Source organism: Nycticebus coucang, chromosome 13 (genome assembly GCF_027406575.1).
Source record: "Nycticebus coucang isolate mNycCou1 chromosome 13, mNycCou1.pri, whole genome shotgun sequence".
Classification (NCBI taxonomy): domain Eukaryota; kingdom Metazoa; phylum Chordata; class Mammalia; order Primates; family Lorisidae; genus Nycticebus; species Nycticebus coucang.
In genome coordinates, this window is record NC_069792.1 from 57339086 (window position 1) to 57365046 (window position 25961).

The 25961-nt window shown below is 38.1% G+C and overlaps 2 protein-coding genes across 4 annotated transcripts; both read left to right on the forward strand.

The window, feature by feature from the left end:
- The first annotated feature begins 547 nt into the window (after positions 1 to 547).
- LOC128563407 (translation initiation factor IF-2-like) lies at positions 548 to 8024 on the forward strand. Its single transcript, XM_053558683.1, has 2 exons — positions 548 to 1287; positions 7770 to 8024. Exons 1-2 carry the CDS (start codon positions 548 to 550, stop codon positions 7978 to 7980), a joined length of 951 nt encoding a protein of 316 aa, XP_053414658.1. The 3' UTR covers positions 7981 to 8024.
- Positions 689 to 24251, forward strand: PLEKHF2 (pleckstrin homology and FYVE domain containing 2). 3 transcript variants are annotated; one of them, XM_053559444.1, is made up of 3 exons: positions 7770 to 7897; positions 10518 to 10589; positions 21439 to 24251. In XM_053559444.1, exon 3 carries the CDS (start codon positions 21453 to 21455, stop codon positions 22200 to 22202), a length of 750 nt encoding a protein of 249 aa, XP_053415419.1. In that variant the 5' UTR covers positions 7770 to 7897; positions 10518 to 10589; positions 21439 to 21452; the 3' UTR covers positions 22203 to 24251. The 3 variants fall into 3 exon arrangements, with proteins under 3 accessions (XP_053415417.1, XP_053415419.1, XP_053415418.1); XM_053559443.1 differs by having other exon boundaries at positions 7824 to 7936; XM_053559442.1 differs by lacking the exons at positions 7770 to 7897; positions 10518 to 10589 and adding an exon at positions 689 to 952.
- Positions 24252 to 25961: the final 1710 nt, after the last annotated feature.

A 25961-nucleotide genomic window follows, 5' to 3' on the forward strand; every position in this document is an offset into this window, starting at 1 on the left:
GCGTGCATGAAAAAGGGCACATTCCACCTCACATGCCATACCATCCTTACAGTTTCTAGGTATGTCAAGTAGGTAGATGGGGTTTTATGCTGTCAGAGAAAAGTTCTGGAAAGACCAGAGTTCTAAGGCACGTACTTAGAAGAAATGGCTGTGTGGAGCATGTGGGGTACGTGTGTGGTTGCCGCTCCTTCCGTTTCAAGAGGTAAGAGTTTCAGAGAAAGCTAAAGGAAGGTGGGATGGGCAGGCTTGCCGAGCTAAACGATAGTTTATCTGTGTGTCTCTACCGACGCTTTTGGACATTTAAATGCAAAGCCTTTCTTTCCCGTTCTTCAATTCCCAGGAGAGGCCTGTTGGGGGCAGGGGGGAGGTCCTCCTTACAGGATTCCAATCTTCTTAAGTACTTTCTAGACAGGTGAACCGTCCTTTCCAAAGGCTGTTGCGAGTCGGGAGAGTCACGTAAGCACCCCATGCGTACTCAAACGCGTCCCGAGCGCGTCTCCACTCATCACAGCGGAGGCTTCCGCTCCACCGCAAGCTGTCTGGGTGGATGTGGCCTCTACAGGAGGCCCCGCCCCTTGAGCGCGACGCGCGGGCCGGGAGGGGCGGGGCGAGGGAACTGGCGAGAAAGGGCGGGGAGCGAGCTGGGTGGGTGTGCTCATGCCCGCGCACTGGCGCCTGGAGTGTGGGCGGGGGCACGCCCGTGCGCGCGCAGGGGAGAGGCCAGCCCAGGCGGCCGTTGTCGGGTTCGGCTGCAGGGGCGGGAGAGTCACCTGCGAGTGGCTGCTTTGGCAGCCGGCCCGCCCGCACGCCGCGTCTGGATCGCGCCGGCTGCGCGGGGCCGCGGACCGCACACACCCTGGGAGGCCCGGGGCGGGGGAACAGGCAGAGTCTGTGCCCCGCGTCCGCGACTAAGAGGAATCGGACTTCGCCGTCACCGCCCGCGCCCGTCTGGGTAGGTGAAGCCCGGGTTGGTCGCCCGCTGGCTCCTGGTGGGCCGAGAAGGGAGAAGCGAAACTTTCCGGGAGCTTCCTCCTGCGGTCCCGGGGCCGTCGCTGCGCCGGGAGGTGTCGGCGTCGCGGGCGGCGGCGGACGACGCCATGTTGGGGTCTGTGGGAAACGGGGCGCTCTCGGGCTGCTCCCCTCGCGCTGGGCCGGCCGGGGGACGAGTCACCGCCGCCGTCCCGCCGAGCCCGGAGAGAGCCGCGCCCGCCCCGGTACAGCGCCGCCGGGGGAGTGCGGGGATCGCCGCGAGGGTCCGGCCCGCGCCTCTGCGGGAGGGAGCCTGAGGTCGGGCGAGAAGTCGTGGGGCTGGAGAGCTGGGGTCCCAGACTTGCCAGTGGCCAATATATTTCTGTTGGAAAAGTTTGCAGGGTGTTCGCAGCAGGGATGTTGTAACTTGAATAGTCTATTTTTAAATGACTTGGAGAGGGAGGAAATGGCATCGCAGAATTTGCCCTGATAGAAGCGATGTTTTATTTTATAGTCTTTGACCGAATTTGTTTTTGAAAATATATCATTAAAGGCTGAGAGCTCGCCGCTCCTGTGGCCTGAATAGCCTGTGTGCTCTTACAACATTACAGCAATAACTTGTGTGAGTGTGCAGTGGAAACGAGTAGTCTGAAGGTTACTGATACCTAAGCCCTTCTCCATAATTCATAGACTGACAAGAGTCCGTTGGGTTGATAAATGCCTTCTTTGTCGTGTTTTAGTATATTGCTGAAGAGGCTCATTAAGGAAAGATTGAAACACAAACGTTGATTGAGAGACTTTAAAGGCATGTGGTGGTTCTTTTAAGAATAAGGTGAAGTGATCTTGACATTTCCAAGTTTTTTCCTCCTTTTGCTTTTTTAAAGTTGCATGCCTACCAGTGTTTTGGGCATTTACCTTTTCTCTGTATTCCGGTAGCTCATGGGGTCTTTAGGTTAATTTGGTATTAATGAGGGTTTCTAATTTTTAACCTCTTTGGATCCTGACAGCACCAGGTGAATGGTATTTAGCTATTTATTTGGAAAGCACATGTAATTGCTTCAAAAACAAACAAACAAGCAAACAAACACAAAACTGGTGTACTGACTAAGGCCTAAAAATAAGACTCGGTTTGAATTACTCCGGGGTATGAATGTTATTTTTTATTAATAAGGAAGACATCTTACCTTTAAAATTTTGTTAAATGAACTGAAAGCTTCTTAACCACAAATAGTTACCCCTAAGACATCTTGGAGAATTTATGTTTTTACTCTTTAGAGGTAAAAATGTAGCTTCTGCTCAGATTTGATTGCCAGTTCTTAAAATTTCTTTTAGTTTTGCTTCATTGTCAAGTAAATGCCATTATACATTTATTTTTATGGACAAAGTTATTTAGAAATGAGATGACTTAACTGACTTCACAAATTTAGCACTCAAGCTATTTACCTGAGGTCTTAAGACTCTGAAGCCTTCTCAGTTTTCCTGTAGTAGCTTTATAGGATACATGTACATAACTCATTCTTGTGGAGCAATCTCTGTCCATCTGTCTGTTCTTATCACTGCTGTTTTTGACTTGATGAATTCGACCGTGTAAATTTCCTTTCGAATTTACTGTTCGAAATTTCCACAGCCCTTATTTCCTTTAGAGCTAATTTAAAGTGTTGTTGTAATTAAATTTTTCTTCCTAAAAATACCCTTATGTCTACACTCTTTGAAGCCTTTTCTGCCTTGTTCTCTTACCTAACGCCCTTTCTATCCCCAGGAATCAATTCATTTCTCCCGTGATATCCCCGTAAATATTGCATAGATCTGTCATGGCACGTCCTTGACAGCAGGGAATACATTGGATCTGATTTGCTTCTCCATCTCCAGCATGTCAAGAACATAGCAAGATGCTCAGGAAAGTTTTGAATGGATGAGTGCACATGTGTTTGTAAATATGCCTCATGAATTTCTTATTTGTAATTATCGTGGGCATAGTATTGAAATCTCTGTAGTCTTTTTTTCCCAGTACATGCCACGAATTCTATTAAATCCACAGATTGGATTGATTGTACTTTTTTTTTCCCCAAAATTTGTCTTGGGGTAAGTCAGTGAATTTTGGCCTAGGGTACAGAACTTGAATGTCTATGAAATTTCCAAGTAGATAATGGATTGATAATTACTGATGAATGGGAGAGAAGCTTTGGATCAACAAAAGGATTTTAAAATAATTTTATTTTTTTATTTTTTATTTTTTTCAGTTTTTGGCCGGGGCTGGGCTTGAACCCACCACCTCCGGTACATGGGGCTGGCAGCCTACTCTTTTGAGCCACAGGTGCCTCCAAAATAATTTTAAGTGTGATTGATTTACTGGCACTTGATGGGAATATTAATACCTGAAAATTTTGAAGATTATATTTATACATTGAAGCTCTTTGGTAGAGCACATCTTATTATTGCTCTGTCAATTACTCTTTTTCAGAATTGTATTGTCATAGAATTTTGTTTTAGAATACTCAGCTTAATAGAAAGTATGTAAAATTGCTTTTCTATTGTTGTTTATTTTTGATGAACCAGCTTTGTAGCTTTTTACTTAATAGCAATGTGTGTGTCTTAACTGAGCAAAAAATACTTCATAGGTATGCTTTCACAGTGCTAATTTAAGTTGCAAAAGCTTTCTAGGTTAAGGTGTTCTGTAATGATTGTAGAATGTTGGGTTAATTTCTTGCCCTCACCCAAGATAACTTTCTCCCTAGTCAATCTGTAAATCACAAACTGGTGTGCTCAATTTACGACAGTCCTGGGAAGAGTATAGAAGGTATTCAAATAATTACTGACTATACTGGAAAGAAAGTAAGTTGATTGGAGAGTGGACTGGAATGAATAAAACAAACCAGGAGTCCCGGCTCTGCTCCTTGCTAGGAGCAGACTGACTCTTGAACAAGTCCCTTTACTTTTCCAAGCTTCACTGGGCTCATTTGTGAAGATGGACACAGAAATGTGTGCCTCATAGTGGTATTGTGAGGATTCACTAAGATGTTTGTGGAAGTGCCTGGCACATGACAGTGTTATTTTAACAGATGAACAGAGTTGCGGTGAATTACATACAATCATAGAATTTAAAAATTTTAAGAGAGAAGCAGCCTTTAGAAATACCTAGTTCAGTTCAGCTGCACATTAGAATCTTCTGAGGAGCTTCTTAAAAATATTGATGACTGGAATCTACCCCTGAACAAATCAGAATTACTGAGTTTGGGACAGAGCATAGGTAGGTTTGCCTTTTTTCTAAGTACCCATGATTTTACTTGCAATCAGGTGGAAAATCCTTGATTTAATTCAATCTTCCATCTTCTTTTTAGTCTCTTTTGTGGTTGAATGACGTGCAGTGAGTTTTAGTGCCAGCCAAATTCCTATCAGTCAGGCTAAAAAGGATTTATTTACAACTGAGGAAAGTGAAGTGCATAGAGGTTAAGTAACAGTTACATTCATTTCTGGCCAAAAAAGCCACATTTGAAAGTACAGTTCACAAACTCCAGTGACCTTCGCCTCCACTTTGCATTAACAACCTACATGTATGACTGTGTTATTTAATATTAACCTTGCACCTGTTCAGAACCACTCTACTTCAAGGTTTACTGGTAGGCTAGATGGTGATGCATGGGCCTGTTTTCTATTTCTCTTTTCTGCTATTCATGGTGAAGCAGCTTTTTGTCTTCATTGTCACTTTCAGTCCCTCTCAGACTGTTAGTCTTCATTTTTCCAAACTTTGAACTCACTAGTTCATTTTTTATTTTGAGACAGAATCTCACTATGTCCCCCTCGGTAGAGTGCTTTGGGGTCACAGCTCACAGCAACCTCAAACTCTTGACCTTAAGTGATTCTCTTGCTTCCGCCTCCCAAATAGCCGGGACTACAACTCCCAGCTATTTTGTGTGTGTGTGTGTGTGTAGTTGTCATTGTTGTTTAGCAGGCCTGGGCCGGGTTGGAACCCGCCAGCCCCAGTGTATGTGGCTGGCACTCTAACCACTGAGCTACGTGCCCCTCCCCCCCCAGCCCAGTAGTTCATATTCTAACCATGAACTCACTACTCCACACAATCCCTCCTCTCATTCACCTTTGCTGGGTATATAATTAGTCGATTCTCAACTTGTAAATAATGTTTTACTTTTTCTATTTTTGTCCCTCCCCCACGTCTCCCCAAAGTTATGCTGTTGTTATATATTTGTTTTCCACCTGCCTGTGTACAGTGGCTTTCTAATCCTTTTCTCATCTAATGAATTGATTCATTTTATTTATTGCTTTTTCATGCTACTCAGGTTGCTAACCCCAGTCTTCAAACACTTAACTCTTTTAGCAGATGACCTTGCTTCCTTCTGAAATGATCAAGATTTTATAATGTGAAATTTCTCTTTTCTTATTTGCATCCACTTCTTCATCTTTTTTTCCCCCTTTTTCAGAAGTGAAACTACCTTTAATTCTTTATACTTGTTTTATTTGAACAATTAGTTGGGGAAAAAAAGATTTTTTTGTTTCTTGTTTATATTTTTATTACATATAACTATATTTTGCTTTTTTACACTTGCATGTTTCTACACATCTTCTTTGCATTTTTTCCCTAAGGTAAAAACCCCTTTTCCTTTGTCGATGAGAGAATGTGTTCATTATAAAATAAATAGGCAATATCAAAGTATTATCACTCTAGTACTTACAGATAACCAGTACTAACTTTTTGGTGTAGGTCTTTCCACTTTCAAAAATCAAATAGGTTAATAGCTGGGCGTTGTGGCGGGCGCCTGTAGTCCCAGCTACTCGGGAGGCTAAGGCAAGAGGATCGCTTAAGCCCAGGAGTTGGAGGTTGCTGTGAGCTGTGTGAGGCCACGGCACTCTACCGAGGGCCATAAAGTGAGACTCTGTCTCTACAAAAAAAAAAAAATCAAATAGGTTTATACTATATATGCTGTTTAGAAACCTTTGTTTAATAAATTGCCTTATTTAACAATTTTCTATATTAAATATTAATTTATGTTCTCCAAAAATTGTTATCCATGGATGTACCATAACTTATTTAATCAATCTCTTTTTGAACATTTGGGTTGTTTCCAGCTTTTCAATGTTATAGACAGAGCTACTGTGAACTTCATGGGAGCAACTTTGTATACTGCTTAAATTATTTTTTACTTGGAAATAGAATTATTATATAAACTTTCTAAAAATGTTTATATTGTGAAAAGTTGTCAAGGATATTAGTGCCCATTTTCCTCTCATCCTAAAGGGGTGATTAATGTATCATTTTAATTTTCATTTCTTTATGATTAAGAAACTGGGTCTTGCTCTTCCAAGGCTGGAATGCTGTGGTGTAATCACAGCTAACTACAACCTCAGACTTCTGGGCACAAGTGATCTTCCTGCCGTAGCCTCCAAACAGCTGAGACTACAGGCATGTACCACCATGCTTGGATAATTTTTTAATTTTTTTTAGAAATAAGGTCTTGCTACATTGCCCAGGCTGGTCTGAAACTCATGACCTCAAGCCATCCTCCTGCCTCAGTCTCCCAAAGTGCTGGGATTACAGGTGTGAGCCATAGAGCTTGGTTAACATTTTAATGTAATGGTCATTTTTATTTGTTTTTTAGAAATTTTGATTGTCTTAGCATTTTTTTTTTAGGATATTTTCCTTCTTTCTGTGGATTTGCAGGAGCCCTTTATATATTAAGAATATTGACCCATTGTCATATTTTGCAAATAGTTTTCTTTAATTTTAGTACATTTCTACTTAGTGATGAAGTTTAAACATTTTAGGTATTAAAATGTTTTTTTTTTTTTTTTTTAATTTTTTTATTAAATCATAACTGTATACAATGATAAATGTTTTTTTTTTAATGATGCTTAGCTTATTTGACTTTTCCACTGTGGCTAGAAATTTAGGTTTTGTTTTTTACTGTTAGAGTTAAGGCCAGAGGGAAAATGTTATAAGAGGCACCCTGTCTTTCCACTACCCTAGTTATTTCTCTAGGGTAAATTTCTGTGGTAAAAATTCCAGGGTCAATGGCTGGGCTGGGTGGGTGGAGCTGCCTGTAATCTTAACACTCTGGGAGGCTAAGCCTGAGGGAGAGGATTGCTTGAACTCATAAGTTCTAGACCAGCCTGAGCAAGATTATGAGATTCCTATCTCTACTAAAAATAGAAAAAATTAGCTGGGTACTGTGGCAGGCACCTATAGTCACAGCTACTCAGGAAGATGAGGCAGGAGGATCTGTAGAAGCCATGGCACTCTAGCTTGGGACAACATCTATTTCTCTCTCTATATATATATTCATTCATTCATTCTAGGGTCAAAAGTAAGTGCTTTGTAAAATTATTATTGTATATCACCATTAGTTCTCACTTTTTTTCCCATGTGGCTACTGCTTATTGTGTGACCTTTTGGGCAGGTTATTTAGTCTCTGAGAGTTGTGAAACATGAGAGCATGTTTTTCCCTTTTTTTTTTTTTTTTTGAGACAGAGCTTCAAGCTGTCGCCCTGGGTAGAGTGCTATGGCATCATAGCTTACAGCAACTTCCAACTCCTAGGCTCAAGTGATTCTCTTGCCTCAGCCTCCCGAGTAGCTGGGACCACAGGCGCCGGCCACAACACCCGGCTATTTTTTGGTTGCAGCGGTCATTGTTTGGTGGGCCGGGCTGGATTTGAACCCAAATACGCCAGCTCAGGTGTATGTGGCTAGCACCTTAGCGGCTTAAGCCACAAGCACCGAGCAGATGAGAGCATTTGTGCTCTTTCGTCACTCATTCTTCCTTTGATTTTCCTCCCACTTTCTAAACTAGATGTTTGCCACAGTTTAGTCCTTTGACCGCTATTCTCTTCCGTACATCAACCAGGATTTCTAGATGGATGACTACCAAATTCTATCTGTCCAAGTGCTCCCTGCTCATCCTGGCATTACTGTTGACAGGTGTGTGTCTTGTGAATATCCTGGAGGACTTCAAGATAAGTATGTCCCAAATTGATTTCGTCTCCCTCTTGAAACAAAGCTAGTATCTGCCTAGTGGTTTATACCTAAGCCTTTGAAGTCATTTTATCCCCACTTTTCATCCATATGTTCAGTTATTTCCTAAAGCTTATCTGCTGTACCTCAGTACTCTTTTTTACTTTCATTCTGAATTTTTCCTGTTAATTATTGTTAACCTTTCATTTAACGGAGACTGTTATAATACTCTTCTGACTGTTTTTTTTTGCCTTCATTCTTGCTGCTTCATATTCTTTCTAGTCCATCCTATGTACTGATTAATATTTTCTCGTTTAATAACCTTTGTCCTCCTGTTGCCTGTATAATCAAATTTAAGCTCTTCAACCTGATGCTTACTTTCTGTTGAAGTTTGTCTCTTCCCTTCTCAGCCTGATGTTCTATCCGTATACCTTACCTTGGCTTCCTTCCTCCAGTCTGGGCTCAATTATGTTAAAACCTCTGTAGTTGAACACCTCCCTACATCAACTGCCTCCTTAAGTTGACCTAATTATAGACCAGACATACACCACATGTACGTGTACAGCAGTCCTAGTTCCTTATGTTGATCACCTCTGTAAGTTAACGAGTTTGTTTACATTCCCTTGGGTGGTCAACTTAAAGAGATTCTACTGTGTTTTTCTCTCTGGGGAAGAAATTTGTGTACCTTTATCCACTCCCCAACCCCAGATTGAGCTACTGTGTTTGCTTGAAGTTGTAGTTTATTTAGACTTATTCCTAGATGGTCCTCCTGGTAAAATAACATCCTAACTCACCTCTTTGGCCCTGAGGTCTTCATCACTTTTCTGTTAGCCTCCCCTTTGAAAAATGTTTCTGGTTTTTTCTCTGCTGTTTTGAACTTTCTCTCTTTTTTTTTTTTTTTTTTTTAGAGACAGAGTCTCACTGTACCGCCCTCGGGTAGAGTGCCGTGGCGTCACACGGCTCACAGCAACCTCTAACTCTTGGGCTTACGCGATTCCCTTGCCTCAGCCTCCCGAGCAGCTGGGACTACAGGCGCCCGCCACAACGCCCGGCTATTTTTTGTTGCAGTTTGGCCGGGGCCGGGTTTGAACCCGCCACCCTCGGCATATGGGGCCGGCGCCCTACTCACTGAGCCACAGGTGCCGCCCTCTGCTGTTTTGAACTTTGAGTGTGTAGATTTGAGTTAATTATATTCATAGCATATTATAGGGGTACTAAATCCTTTTCTTGTTCTTTTTCTTCCCATCTTCTTCTTTCCTATAGAAACACAATTGAATTATATATACTTTTCTTTTTTTTTTGGCCGGAGCTGGGTTTGAACCCACCACCTCCGGCATATGGGACCGGCGCCCTACTCCTTGAGCCACAGGCGCCGCCCTATATATACTTTTCTATAAAGAAAATATAGCTATCTTTCTCCAGAAATTTTTAGTTTTGAGTATCTACTATCTTTTAACATTGCTTTGCACAGAGTAAGTGATTAGTAAACGTTTGGCTACTTGGAACTCATTGAAAGTTATTAATAGTTTTATTTGCTTTCATATTAATGCTTAAATTAAAAGCCTAGGGATTAATTTTAGCTTTACTCTTCATATCCAATTAGACTTTGCAATCCTGAGTCTAACCTGTCCTTTCTATTCCTACTGCAAGCTTCAGATTCTTTATCAACTTTCCTCTCTGCTTTTGCAGTAACTTTTCAGCTGGATCCTGCTTTCAGTTTCTCCTTTCTCAGTTTCTTTTGTTGTTTCCACTGTTATTTTAGAAAATTCAGTCAGGCCACTCCTTCTGAAAGTTTCAGAAAGTCTCAGGAATCAATACAATCTCTTGTCTTATTTTTTTCTGTTCTCTAAATAACTCCTTACAGTCTCTGCTGCAGCTGGATCTTGTGACTTTAAAATACATTTTGCCTTTTGAAATTCCATTTATTATTCACAACCTGTTTCAAGTGTTCCCATGCTATGTTGTCTTTGCTGTGCCCTTACTCTTCCCTTTTCTGCTTCCTTAATACTTAGTTAATATTTTTATTATAGTACTTATCGCCTTGTGCTTTGGTATATTATCTTCCTGGAGTCTGGTTAATATGTGACCAGATAACCAATTACACAGTAGTATTTTATTTGAGCATTACTAGTTTTATTTTTCATATATGGTATTATATAAGCTTTTTTATAGCTTTCAGCATTATACAGCTGTCCCAGTACAAATACTTTTTGAAATGATGCAGTATTTTATTTGAATTTTGTGATGATGAAAATACGCACACATCATCAGTTTTTATTTGCTAACTAAACAGATGCGCTTTTTGGAAAGAGACGAAGTCATTTATATATTTTATGGGATTGAGATTTTTTTAAAAAACAGGATCTGTCAGGCTTACTATTTAGAATTCATAATCAGATACCATAGTTAAATGGATCACAACATTTGCTTTATAAATTTAAAATCTGTGGGCCTAGTGAAACAGATAATGTATAGGGTGTGGTATCTATTTTCTGTAAAAATTAATGTAAATGTTAAAAATGAAGTCTTTGATTCTTGTCAAACTCCAGAATTAGAAGCTGCTGTCTCTTTCTTTTTTTTTCCCCAGTTGAGACCAATGGACAGAAAGCTGCTACTTCTAACTACTGATCATATTCAGCTCAATGCACATTGATGGCATGTACGTGCAAGCATTTTCTTAGGTGCTGTTTGTAATACAGAGTTGTAGGAAGTAATATTCTTGTTTTTAGGAACCTCCAAATCTGTTGGGATTAAGCAGCTATATAAGTTTTTATGAAACAGAATGTAGGTGTTATAAAGAGCTACAAATAAAATGGTATGAATAGCTAAAGGTGAATTGGTAACTGGCTGTGAGGCTGTTGCACTGAGTGAATCCTGAAGGACTGGGGAGAGTTCAGCAAATAGGAGCAAAGAAGGGGAAGAAGCCTGGGGCATATTCTGGTACTAGCTAGTCGTCTGGTTTGACTATAACAACAACAACATAGAGAAAGGGGTACAACTGGAAAGATAGACTGCAGCAGGACTTGACTGTAAAGGGCTTTGAATACTGGGTTAAGGATTTTAGATGGAATTCTGTTGGGCAGGGAATCTGGTTTTTGAATAGAGTTAGGGATTATAGCTATAGTTAAAGAGTATAAATTTTGTGTAGGATTTAAATCCAAAAGACTTTTTAAATCTTCTGACTTATTTAGAACTCAAGGTCTATCTATATTCTTCCCCTCTCTCCTTCCTCTTTAAAGACCTTTTTTAACCTCTAATATGGTTGTTGTGGTTTTCCAAATTTATTTTCTAAAATCTTCAATTATGACTTAGTTTTTCTTATACACTATGTGTTTCTCTGTCAAATCTAATTTATTTGAAACTGCCTTTACTGACACCCTAAGTCTTTACCTTTTACTTTTTTTAGTATTTGAAAGATTATTTCGAGTATATTTTACGCTTATATATTTAAATGTTTATGTCTTATTTTGTCAGTGTTTTTTTTTCCCAAATGCATAATAAAAGATCTATATGAATTTCTGGAATTTTTAGTTCTGAAGGTAGCATGTAGTAATGAAAAAAATGCATTTAAAAGAAATCTTGAGAGACTGTAGGAAAATTGCCTAATTAGTCCATGACTCAATTTACCTTAAAAAATTAAAATAAATGTAATTATTACTTAACTAAATTGAGATTATCAAATAAAAGAGTAAAAGGTGGATGTGCCTAACAACATGTATAGGTGCTGGGTAAATGTTAGCATGTTAGTTTTTTCTCTCTTCATTTCAGTAGAATAAGTCACCTTTTTAATAATGGGCATATTTGGTACCTAGGAGAGATTTTAAAAAATAACTAGGGCTTCTCTCTGAACGTGTTTCAGTTCTTCTTGATCCAGTTTTAATAAGTTTAAAATTAAAATACAAATGTTTGTTTCTTTCTTTAACCTGAGAAATGAACTTATTCCCTTTATCACTGATAATTTTTGTAATACGTACTGTGTAATTGGTTCACCACAGTGGCAGAAATCTTAGTGGAAAAGGACAGAAAATAGTAGTACTCTTTTTTTGGTAATGGAATAAGTGGAATTTACCAAATTTAATTTGCCAAATTTTCAGGTATTTCTTTTTTGCTTTATCATCCTAATATTTTATTGGACTCTCACCTAGATTTCTCTGATTATTTTTCTGGTTACTGAATTGTAGTACTTGGAAGTAAGAACTATCTTGTCCATTGCAAATGGTAGGCACTCAGAATATTTCTTCATTTAACTTAGAGGTGTTATGTGAGGGAGCAGCCATTTGCTCTAACGTTATGTATTTGCCCAGGGAGGACATATCTCTGGTAGTTTGTTGCAGTTTGTTTTTACCTCTTCTTTCTACATTTTCTTGTTTGTCTCTCGCTTTCCTTTTAAATTTTCTAATTCAGCAGTAATACACATTTAAAAATCTTGGTTGACATCGAAACAAACTGAGGTTTGATTAAAAATTAATTTGTAGGCAAATAAGGCTGACAGTAAACCAGAAAATGTGGCCTATTTATTATCAAAGCCAAATTATTTTAAGTACAAAAAGGACTTTGTAAATTACTTTATTCAAAATTTCTTCCTCTTTTTTTTTCCTAAGCGATTAAATAATTTGTGTGAAATCACTTATTTAGTATTTGTGTCAAGATTAGAATCCAGGTCTTTTAGTTCATAGTTCATTGTTTTCCACTGTAATGCACAGTTGAATACTGAAGCTCACTGATAATCAGATATCATGGATACATGTAGGAAATAAGAAATAAGTTAGATGTGTTTTCATTTTTAACTCACCTGTAAGGATGAGATAAGTATTGATTTTCAGTAGGAAGAACTGGGACATAGTCTTTGACTGCTGGGCTATCTTCTCAATTGTAAACAGAATTGTATGTCTTTTTAAAAAGTTGACAGGTGGTAGACATCACACTAAAGAACATACTACTTTACAAACAATATGTTACCAAAAGAGGAGATTGGAGTTTAGACAATTTAAATACAGTTCTTATTTGCAGTTGAGAAGGAGGTAACTTGAAACCTTTATTTTTAAAAAACGATATATAAAGACGGATTTTACAAAAGATGTGCTTCTGCTATAGTTTTTACATTTTAAAATGTATGAATTAAGGCTGCAAGACACTGTTTTCTGGAAAAGGAGACAAAGGCAAAGGAAACTGTTGGAATTAGTAGAATTCTGTGAAATATTTATTCAAAATTAATTTATGGATATTTTGTGAATTCCATGAACATTTCAGTGGGATTTTTAGGTGCACATTAACGATTACCTGGGGTGCTTTAAAAATATTCCAGTGCACCTTACATATGCCAGACCAATAAAATCAGAATATGTAGGGGAGGGATTTAGGTACTGGTCTTTCTTAACCCTTGGTATTTATCATCAGACTTCATTGGTTTCAATTTTGGTTTTTGAATTACTTTTGAGTAGTTGTTATTGTAGTGATATTTTGTAATTTGTATAATTGCTTAGAGATCTTCCAAAGAATAAAAAGAAAATTTACTCATTAAAAATACTAGAACAAATCTCATTCTACCTTGTAATTATCATATGGTTTCATTGGGCACATGTCAATGTAAGATGTATTATAGCATTTTAGTGATCTTACCTGGAAGCATTTTGCTACTTCATTTTCCTAGGGCATGTTAATCATTATTCATTATTTTTCCCCAATACTGCCAGAAAGAAGAAAATAGAAGAGTGAAGAAAATTGACAGAAGGATGTAATAGTGAAATATATAATCGCTATGTCATTTTTTAAGAAGATATGAAAGCATTTTGGAGATATCTTTAGTCTTTATTTTTATTTAATAACAGTTGAGAATTCAGATTTTTTTATTTTTTATTTTGTCTTTCATAGCAAAGAGAAAAAAATGGCAAAGGAAGACATTTTAGAACTATAAGACAAATCAGAAGATAAATGCAAAGAAATAGCACTTTAATAATGGTACTGAATTTGATTAAGGGAAATCTCAGACTGTGAGCCTTCAGGTTATGATTCCTAGATGAATTTTTTCAAACTCAAGAAATAAGGCTTCAAGAGTGGTGGCTCAGCCCTCTAATCCCAACACTTTGGAATCTGAGGCAAGAGGATCACTTAAGGCCAGAAATTTGAGATGAGCCTGGACAACATAGCAAGATACCCTGTTTCTACAGCAAAATAAAAAAAATTAGTCTGGCACAGTGGTGTGTTCCTGTAGTTCCAGCTACATGGGAGGTTGAGGCAGGAGGGTGGCTCGAGCCTGGGAGTTCAAGGATGTAGTGAGCTATAATTGTGCCACTATACTCCAGCCTGAGTGACAGAGTGAAACCCCCATCTCTAAACAAAAGAATTAATGAATGAATGGTATTCCTAAGGACAAAAATGAAAATGGAAATAGTATTAAATATTGCAGGTTCATGCATGATAGCTTTTGAGCAGTTGGTTGTATTCAAAGGATATTGCCTATTTTGGATATACTCGTATATGCCTTTAGTATCAGAGAAAGAGAAATAAAAAAAAGCTGTATTTACATTTTTACAACTTTTCCTCAAAGTTTTGTTTTTTAAAAAACTACCTCTTTATTATTTCTGCAAATGAATCATAAAATGACTGAAAATATTAAAAATAAATAAAAAGGGTCTTTTGAACCCAGATAGGTCAATTAGGATGAATTTTTTTCCCTGATACACTGAACGTTAAAATTCCCTTGTAGTTCCAATGTGAAGCTAAATTTGGGAATAACTAGACTTCATCTGGACAAAAAAACGGAGATAAGGTCAAGTGTTTTTGAGAGGGTTAACTAGTGGTCTAGAATGGTCCTGCCAGACACATGCTATGGACGTAAGAATTATAAAATAGACTCAAATGGATTAGACCAGACAGCCCAGAAGCAGATCTTAGAGTATATAAAATTTTAATATGATAGAATGTCATAAATAAGTGGATTGGATTAGTGATACCATTAATGTAAGCTACCACTTGTTGACTACTTGCTGAACATTTTATATGGATTATCTCATGAATCTTCCCTTTGATGTATCTACTATTATTTTTCCCATTTACAAGTAAGGAAATCTGAGGTCATACAATACTTGGTGATTCTGGAGCAGTTATTTAGCTCTAAAGCAAACATTTGAAAAGCCAAATTTATTTGACAATAAATTTCAGGTGGATAAAAATATTAAATGTAGAATTTATATTATAAAATTTGGATCTGAATCTGGATAGGGAAGCTTAGAAAAAAGGGAAAACCACAAAGAAAAGATTAGTAAGTTTAACTGCTAAAGAAATAAAAGTGATTTTATGTCAAATACCATAAACAAAATGATAGATTAATATACTAGGAAAAGCAAAGAAATGGATTTGTAGTTTTTATGTGTAAAACACTTATATAGATTAATAACCCCTAATTATACGGACTTAAAAAATGCAAGTGGATCATAAATACATTAGAAAATGGTTGGCTTTTGTAGGTAACTATGGAGTAAAACATTCAATTAAATTTGAAGTACTGTTCCTTCCTGTCTTAGGACCTTTGTTTATAGCATTATTTCCGTTGCATGGCTGACTCCTCACCCTTAAGATTCAGTTTATAATGCCACCTCAGCAAGGTCTTTTTGAACCACCCAGTGTAAATGAGTTTCCTTCTGTATCTTGGCACCTTGTTTCTTTCATTGCTCTTCACCTTTTGGAATTACCTATTTGTTTACTTATTTATACCCTATCTCCTCTGAGAGACTCTAACCTCTGAAAAGGAAGGAATAATACCTAGCATCCAGAAAGTACTCAGTAGGTAATTGTATAAACGTTCATACCTTTGACCCAGTAATTTTAGTTCCTTGAGATTTATCCTGAAGAAATCAGGATGGAAAGGGCTGAGGATGAAAATGCTTTCTTCCTAGCTCTTCCTGTGCATTGCTACTCTTTGCCAAAAAGCAGACAGTAATCAAACTGGCCCACTTTTGTAGCTCTCCTCTCTGTCTTTTTTTGGTACCCCTCAGTGAGTAAGATTAGGCAAAGGGCTCAGTCCTTGGCTAAGCCCAGTAGTTTTGTATTCTAGTCCTCTTGCAAAAGTCTTTGGGAGTTTTTACTGCTTGGGGCACCTCAGCATGCCGGTAATAAATTTGGATTTGGGCTTTGGGGAAAGGGAGAGGCCCTGCTTATGTCCTGAACCAGAGGGTAGTGCTGTAATCCAGTTTACCAAAGACCATTACTTGGGGGTGTCTAGCTCTGTATCGCAGGTGGAAGTGGTACTTTGATTTCCCTTTTGATAACCTTTCCTACTCTCACCTCCCCTCTCTCCTCTTGCTACCTGCTTTTTCCCTTTTACCATCTCTCTCCCTTTCTCTTGTATGTGTTTCTATGTAGAATTTGTATATTCCTGAGTTTTAGTTCAATGCTTCGAAACTATATGAATGTGTGTGTTTATAACATTGCAGTATGAAATGTTTTTATGTGGGTCACTGTCAAACTTTGAAAGCTATTTGCTTTGCTTTAGCCAACTACTAATTAATAATGCCCAAGCCTCTCTTGAGTTGCATCATTCTTAAACAGGGGGGAAAGATATCTGAACAAAGATGTAGACTTAGATTGCAAAATTTGAACAGTGAAACAGTTATCAGGAGATCAGCTCGTTAAACCATCACATGTATTTTTAGGTGATTTGCTCAAGGTAATACTCTGTTATCTGTCTTCAGTGTTTTTAGGGTTTGCAGTAAAGGTCTAGACCAGTGTTTCTCAACCTTCCAAATGCTGCAGTGTATTTTCATTGTTAAAAAGGGCTCGTAACCCACAGGTTGAGAACCGCTGGTCTAGAGGTTAATACTGCCTTTCTTGGAGTTTTGTAGAGTCAGCGGAGTTTTAAGAAACAATTAATATACCATAATATGCTAGTAACATCAGAAAGAAATCAAATTTGAGCCTGTTCTGCTGTGACAGCCTTGGCAAGTTATTTGTCCTTTTTTATCTGTGTACTCATCCATAAAATTAAGTTAATAGTGAGGTTGCTAAGAGTGGGAAGTACACGGGCAGCTCCTGTGGCTCAAAGGAGTAGGGTGCCGGCCCCATATACTGGAGGTGGCAGGTTCAAACCCAGCCCCGGCTGGAAAAAATAATAATAATAATAGAGTGGGAAGTACAGTAGTAAGTACAGAGTGCTCAGCATATAGCTCGAACATCTGTAAGCAGAGTTCATTTCAGGCTAAGTTAACATTGCCGTTAACATTATTGAATCTTCCTGTCTTAAGTTTCTTCGTCAGGTCACAATTCAGCTAATGTTATTAGATGCTTGTTTGAGGCTTAATAAAAACTTCCCAGCTGGGTGTGGTGGCTCATGCCTGTAATCTTAGCCCTCTGGGAGGCTTAAGTAGGTGGGTTGCTTGAGCTCAGGAGTTTGAAACCAACCTGAGCAAGAGCAAGACTCTATCTCTAAAAAAATAGTTAGGCGTTGTGGTAGGCACCTGTAATCCCAGCTACTCTGGAGGCTGAGGCAAGAGAACACTTGAGCACAGGAGTTTGAAGTTGCTGTAAGCTACGGTGATGCCAGGGCACTCAACCCCAGGGCAATGGAGTAAGATTCTGTCTCAACCGCCACCCACCCCCCTTCCCAACTTCCCTAGTTACTTTATAGGAGTTTGAGACAGTTAAAATCAGAAAAATAATAAATGAAAAGCACTGTCCAAATTTATGGTAGCATTTTATTATCATTATTATTATTATTATTAATTGTTGGGGATTCATTGAGGGTACAATAAAGCAGGTTACACTGATTGCATTTGTTAGGTAAAGTCCCTCTTGCAATCATGTCTTGCCCCCAGAAGGTGTGGCACGCACCAAGGCCCCGCCCCCCTCCTTCCCTCTCTCTGCTTTTCCTTGGCCCCCATAACCTTAATTGTCATTCATTGTCCTCAGCTATTAAAAAAAATGGAGACTTTACTTCCTTCGTATTAACCTGGATGGAAGTGAAAGACATTATTCTTAGTAAAGCATCACAAGAATGGAGAAGCCTGAATCCTATGTACTCAATTTTGATATGAGGACAATTTATGGTAGTATTAATTCCAGTAGTAGCAACAATAGGACACCTGTTTACATTCTGTATGAGTCAGTTAATAAATGTGTGTCCAAATAGGTAGACTCATTTGTTCATTCAGATGAGAATAGATACTTTTAGTTCCTTAAAAGTGCCAACCTCCTTTTCCTGCCTTCACATATTTGTAGCATTCTTTCTGCCTAGAATATTCTCCCCTGTCCCCACTTCTAATGCCTGCCTATCTAGTAAATTTTTTTAAAAAAATGTTTTTTTAGGTGATTTGATACATATCAGTGTATAATGGGGGTACTTGTGTCTTGGTTACATAATTTGCTTTTGTAAGTTTTAAGTCAAAGTTATAGGTGTGCCCCTAGTAAATTCTTTTTGAGACAGTCTCACTAGAGTGCTTGTGGGATCAGCTTAGCTTAAAGCAACCTCAAATTTCTGGGTTCAAGGCATCCTCCTGCCTCAGCCTACCAAGTAGCTGGGACTACAGGCACTCACCACAACGCTGGCTAATATTTTTTATTTTTAGTTGAGACTGGGTCTTGACTTTTGCTTAGGCTGTTCTTAAACTCCTGAGTTCAAGTGATCCTCTGACCTTGGCCTCCTGGAGTGCAGGGATTGCAGGCACGAGCCACTGTGCCCAGATCCCCAAGTAAATTCTTAAGAGAAATAACACCATTTAAGAAAGGCCTTCTGGTCTGATTAGCTCTCAGCTGAACTTTTTAAAATCACTTAAAAAAAATCATAGCATTAATTAGTACTTGGTTCTTGATTTTGTTTTCTGTTTTCTCCCTTCCCTACTAGAATGTAAGCTCTGAAGAACAGGGATCTCACCTGTATTGTTTATTATTTTTCCTGTACTTAGATCCTCATTGCCTGACAAATACTTGTTGAATGTTTGAGTGTAATTTAAAATATGAAAAAATTATCCATAGTCGTAATTTCTAGAGATAAATTGCTGGTGAGGATAATATAGTATATAGTTTTCTAATTTTATTTTCTGTGTATGCTTATACATTTACAAATGCCTATGGTAATGCTTTTATAGTATATTTCATTGAGTCTAAAGATAAACATTTTTTACTATATAAAGTCTCTGAAATTAGAATATCTTTTTTTTTTTTTTTTTTGTGGTTTTTGGCCGGGGCTGGGTTTGAACCCACCACCTCCGGCATATGGGACCAGCACCCTACTCCTTGAGCCACAGGCGCCGCCCAAAATTAGAATATCTTGTAATCAAGGGCATGTCATGGTTTAATTGGCAGCATTTTTTTCTTTGAGTTGTACATAAAATAAAGATGTCTTAAAATCTGTATCATCTTAGATATGAAATATGGTATATATTTGAAACAAAATGGAATCATAATGTTCAGCTCTTTTCTCTACCAGAATATCTTGAGCATTTTCCCATATTGCTATTTTTAGATCTATTTTATTTTTAAGAATTATGATTAAGCATGTGTCATAACTTGTTCAACCAATTCTTCTTGGTGGACGTATGGAGCTTTTCCAATTTTTGTTTTTTTCTGTTACAAACAGTGTTGTTTTGATTATCCTTGTGTATACCCTTATGCTCTTGAGTGAAGTTTCTGTCCTTAGCTAACTAGATTGGTGGGTGCACATACTTCTTGTAGTATTCAAGGATACCTATTTCCCTGCATCCTTGTGAGAACTGCATCTTAGTACAATAAATTTTTGTTAATCTAAGTGAAAAATACTTATTGTTTTAATGTTGTTTAATTATGAAAAATGGAACTTCTTTTCATGTTTGAGTTGTTTTTATATCTTCTGTTTTTATTTCCTTCTTTGTGTATAAGATAGTAGACTTTTAATTGACTGGCAGATTAGTTGTAATTACAAAGAGAAACCTTCTTTATCATATTAATTCTTGGAACAACTTTCTGTTCTACAGAGCCTACCCTTGTGGAGGATAGGAAGGCTTTGTATTTCAAGGGTCCACAATTGGAAGAGAGAGAGAATTTAGGAATAACCAGAATTGCATAATCTTCTTTATATTGTGTTAACGGAGACCAACAAGGATTACAGTTACATCAGTCTGTGACTGAATGGTGGAATTTAGATTATGCTGTTAGTCTTTAAATTTCAAATATTATTCGCAAACCTTGTTCTTCAAGAGGTCTTGGTTGTAGTGCAGTAGTTTCAGTTTAGTAGGTTTGAAGTAGGACACAACTATGGGACTTGAATGAAGTAATATTGGATCCAGAGATTAAATGTATGATTGTTTAGACTTTTTTTTCACACATTGTTAAAATGTTCTTGTTAACATTTTTAAATAGCTTTGCTGCATCAGACCGTCAGCTTCAAAGATGGGCATAAGATACTCTGCTTTTTAGGCTCCACAGTTGTGTATAAGGAGATAGATTTCAATCCTTTGGTAAAAGTGAAGCTAGAATATACATGTCATATTGAAAGCATGGAGGAAGGTTTTTAGTATAGGAGTTTAAGGAAGGCTTCCTGGTGGAGATAATGATAACCTATATGGAGTCTTGAAGGATAAGTAAGAGTTAATTGGAGTGGTAAGTAGTAAAGGAAATAGTGAAACAGACTGCAAGTAGTAGGGTATTCTTAGAATAATGCAACATCTGAGGTGAAAAGTGACTTAAAGGTGAGGCTGGGGAGATAAGAACTGGGTAATGAAGGGCCTTGAACACCATGCTAAAGAACCTGTATTTTATAGCTTAAGAGGGATCATTTTGAGCAATGGCAGGGTCAAATTAACATTTTAGAGATCACTGCCTGAAGATTGATTTAGGGGGCAAAGCTGAAGGCAAGGAAACATGTTGGAAAACAGTTCCAGTAATCCAGGTGAGAGAATTAAGGTCTTGGCTCAGTGGTAATAACTTACTGGGAAAATGGTAGTCTTTTTTTTTTTTTTTTTTTTTAGTTTATATAATACAGTAGAACCTCTGGAAGTTGACCACCCAAGGAACTTAACAAACTAGTCAATATACAGAGGTGGTCAATATAGGGAACTAGGCCTATTGTACTGATATGTACATATGTTACATGTCCAGTCTATGAAAATTAGGCCAGGTTAAGGAGGCAGTCAGTGTGGGGAGGTGGTCAAACTGAACGTTTTACTGTATTTGGTTCTCAGTTCAGAATCCCATTGAAATTAAATTTCATGAAACTGTGTTCATTATTTTGCAGAGATGACTGATTAATTGCTGAATTATTTTTTATTATTTATGTCTGTAGGGTTTATACATTTATAAATACCAGCATAAATAACATGGTGCTATATGGAGATGGTTATTAATTGTTTTTGATTATAAAATTTGAGAGATGTTGGTCCTTTTGGTATGCTTAGTGATTATCTTAGAGGGAAAGAATTTTGGAACATTTGCCTTTATGTAAAAGCAAGGATTTTAGATGAAATTTCGGTAATTTATTTACTTCTAGGAATTTAAAATGTCTGTGTGCTAATTTCTTTCTTTTTTTTTTTTTTTCTTTTAAGGCTATTAGGAGAAGATGGTGGATCGCTTGGCAAACAGTGAAGCAAACACTAGACGTATAAGTATAGTGGAAAATTGTTTTGGAGCAGCGGGTCAGCCCTTAACTATACCTGGACGGGTTCTTATTGGAGAAGGAGTATTGACTAAGTTGTGCAGAAAAAAGCCCAAAGCAAGGCAGTTTTTCTTATTTAATGATATTCTAGTATATGGCAATATTGTCATCCAGAAGAAAAAATATAACAAACAACATATTATTCCCTTGGAAAATGTCACTATTGATTCCATCAAAGATGAGGGAGACTTAAGGAATGGATGGCTTATCAAGACACCAACTAAATCATTTGCAGTTTATGCTGCCACTGCTACTGAGAAATCAGAATGGATGAATCACATAAACAAATGTGTTACTGATTTACTCTCCAAAAGTGGGAAGACACCCAGTAACGAACATGCTGCTGTCTGGGTTCCTGACTCTGAGGCAACTGTATGTATGCGTTGTCAGAAAGCAAAATTCACACCTGTTAATCGTCGTCACCATTGCCGCAAATGTGGTTTTGTTGTCTGTGGACCCTGCTCTGAAAAGAGATTTCTTCTTCCCAGCCAGTCCTCTAAGCCTGTGCGGATTTGTGACTTCTGCTATGCCCTGCTTTCTACTGGGGACATGGCCACATGCCAGCCTACTAGATCAGACTCTTATGGTCAATCCTTGAAGTCCTCTTTAAATGATGTATCTGATGATGATGATGATGATGATAGCAGTGACTAAGGACATGTTTTGCAATATTTAATTGGGTTTGACTATTTGAGAAATCAACTTTGGGGGAAATGTAAAGTTCTGAGCTGTGTCTCAATTTTGCTCTAGCCATGAATTTGCCTGAGAAACTTGTAACCTATGTGCCTCAATATATTCTTAGAAAGTAGTTTCCCCTGCCTTTTCCCCCTCCTTGCACTCTTCTACAGGGATAGACTTTTGCAAATATATCAGATACATTTTTGTTTCTTTTCTTTTTTTTTTTTTTTGTTTTTTGTTTTTGCAGTTTTTGGCTGGGGTGGATTTGAACCCACCACCTCTGGTATGTATATGGAGCCTATGCCCCTACTCCTTGAGCCACTCCTACATTTTTGTTTCATGTTTATTTCTAGATTATTTTCTTGGAAGTTTGGGGAAAGTTTATTAACAGATCATGTACTACATTGTTATTTTCATTTGTTATATGGAAAAACTAAAAGCACACAGTGATGGGGAAAGGAGTGTAATGTGGTTAGTTAATGCTGTCATTAGCGTTTGTCTAACCATCAGATCTAATGGTTAAGACACCAGTAACAAAAATACGTGATTTGGAAATTCTTTGTTTGGCTTTTTCATATACCTAGTGGTGCCTTATCATAATAGCACTGTTACACAAAATAAGTCCTACCTTCTCATTTTTTGGTTTGTTTAAAAAATATACTGGTGCTCTTTTAAGTGATAAAATGAGTGTTTATGACTGGATATAATTAGGAAATACTTGGCCATCTTATAGCTACAAATAACTAATAATGTTCATTCTATCACTTTTTGGCCTTTTGGTTAAGATCAAGTGAGGTATTTTCATTCTATATGAATACATATTTTTCCATTTGATTATATTTTTAGGTTTTATGGGTCTCAGATTATAAATTTCAAATATATATTTTAAATTAATAGCTTGTCATTCTTAGGAATTCAGTTTGAAAATTATAGAATTGTCATATTGCATTAGCTTTTACTTTTAGTTAATACAGTTTTAGATACAAATTCATCTGCTGTAACATTATTTCAAGAATGAAAATCTTCCTATAAAACCCGTGAAAATAATCTCTTTAAACAAAATCCCATGATAGAGCACAAATTTACTTAGGTTTAAAGATTTGGAGGAAATAATACGTTAAGTCTGACTAGACTTCATATCTGATTGTCTATTTCAGTGTGAAACTAGCTTGAATTTACAAATATAGTGTTATATTTTGTAAAGTTTTGTAAAGTCCCAAATAGTATTTCTATTTTTGTAAAACATTTGTATGTATAATCTGTTTCTGAAATAATTTTGCAATCTATGGAAATAGAGTAGCAATTGATATATCTAAATTGTGAACTTTAAGTCAGTCTAGCTTTGGTTTTGAGAAGTGGAAATTTTTCAATCTTTGCTGTTGAAGCAGCCGTTAGGATGAAAGTATATTTCTCATATAAAACTTGATATGTTTTGCACTACTCTCCATTGGTATGCTGCAAATAACTACCGTCTTTGAAATATGGAAAATCAACAGTTTAAAGTTTCATTTAAATTCTCAATTTAAGACAAATCTCTAAATTTGGATATACTGCAACTTCTGATGGAGGATTCTTTGGTATCTTATTACTGTTTGGTTAAGGCACTAATTTTATTTTACTGCTAAATTTTGAAAGCACGTGAGATATATAGATCTCCCTGTAGGAATGTAAAAGAAAAGCACAATGGGACTATGATATTTTGGGGTTTTTTCCCCCCAATATCATATATGGGCCTTTGTGTCTAAGCAATATATACATATAATCAGTCAACATATCTGAAAAGGGCCGTGGAACCTGAGAAATGCTAATGGAGATTTGCTGGTTCTTAGGAAACTAGCAAATTCAGGAACTAAGGGGGAATGTTCTGAGATAACATTTGCATTGTCAATGTCTGTGTCAACCTCTGTTGATTGTTTCTACAATAAAAAGTATTTTACAACTTACCTTCTGTTCTCTGTATATTATGACTCGCAGATTTCCCTGCCTTTGCTAAGATAATAAAGATATGTATGTTTTTCCTCATTATCCCTTAGCTCTGAGTGCCTACTTTGTGCCAGGCATCATTCTAGGTACTAGGGTAGAACAGTGAACAAAAATTCCCTCCTTTCTCTTTACAGTATTTTATGAGGTGGCACTTTTGAGACTATGTAAATACTGTTTTCTTCATCAAACTTTCAATTTCTTAATTCACCTTTTAATATTACTGTGGACTCAGGTTTTCCTAAATCAATGGTTCTCAAACTTGAGTGTCATCAGAATCCCTTGGAAGGCTTGTTAAAACTTAGACTGTTGAGTCTTGTCTCCAGGGTTCCTGATTCTGTAGGTATGGGGTGAGACCTGAGAACGTCCCTTTCTGGCAGGTTTCCAGGGGATAATGTTGCTGCTGGTCCAGGGACCATTGTTTATTACAGGTTATTATTTTAATGCTCAAACTGTATCTAATTCGGCCAGTGGCAAGCTGTGGTATATAGAAAAATCTTCATTAGTTGAGCTCTTTACTTTGTTACCAGATGTTCCAGGCTCATTTTGTACTTTTTCTTCCCAACTCTGGAATTGGCTATTTCTCCAGGGAGCCCTTTTAGTGGAGAGTGGCACACAGAAGCCGAGATCTGAGCACCAGGTGTGTCATCGCTTTGGGGATGTTAACACTCCTAGGCTCTTTCAAGGGACAAATCTAGAGAACTTATGTATGTACATATATACATTTATATCTACATGTCTAATCTATACATTATGAAATCCACACTGACACCTCTGATTCCAACACTATAGGATTCCTCCTTTTTCTGACCATGATGGCCTGGGACTCACTAGTTTTAATATGTTTAAATTATTCATCAATCTCCCTGCCTGTAGCTAATCTCTCATCACCACTGCTGTCTCTTCCTCACTCCACTCACGCTCTGACGCTTCATACCATGCTGTTCCCATCACACATATCCCCCCTGTCCCACTGGACTCTCACTGCCTGCTGGCCTTCGCCATGTGGACATCCTTCTCACCTGTTTGGCCTCCAGTACTTCCTCCTGGGCTGCCCCCAGTATGGGTACCCTCCACACCTCACTTGGGCTCCAGTGCTCAGCACTGAGCCACCTCTGCATGGAGGAGTGCTCACTTCTCCCTGCCTAGTTCTGACACTCCCCTCGGGGCTACCCACACAAAGGCACACTCTGATGCCCTGACCTGGTCACCCCCATACCTGAGTGTCCTCCCTGTTTGAGTTCGATGCCAGGCCCTGAGCCTTCCTCTGTGTCAGTGCCCTCACTGTGATCCTCTGCTTGGGGTCCAGAATTACGCACCAAGTTGCACACAAGGGAGGGTGCCCTCCCTCTTCCCTCTGCTCAGGCTTGGAAACATGCCAGGCTGCTTCCCATGTGGCACTTCACCTTATTTGGGCTCTGACTCCTTGAGGCTGCCCCATATTCATGACCCCACCATACCCGTGCCCATGCGCATTGCTGCACTCCTCAACCAGCTCTGACTGCCCCTCACACCAGGCTGCTGCTCTGCATGATGCCCACCTTGCTGTGGCCTGCTTGATGACTTAGGATGATCGAATTGTTCAGAAGGAGGACAGGGTTACGCCACAATATATGCAACATAGTAAGTCTTGGGAAAAATAGAGAAAAAGAAGGAAAGCAAGCCAGCAAGCAGGAGAATATCTTTATTTAAAACAGTCACCTGGCAGTATAAATAAGATAGGTAAAATAGAACTCTCAAACTGCTCTAGCTGAA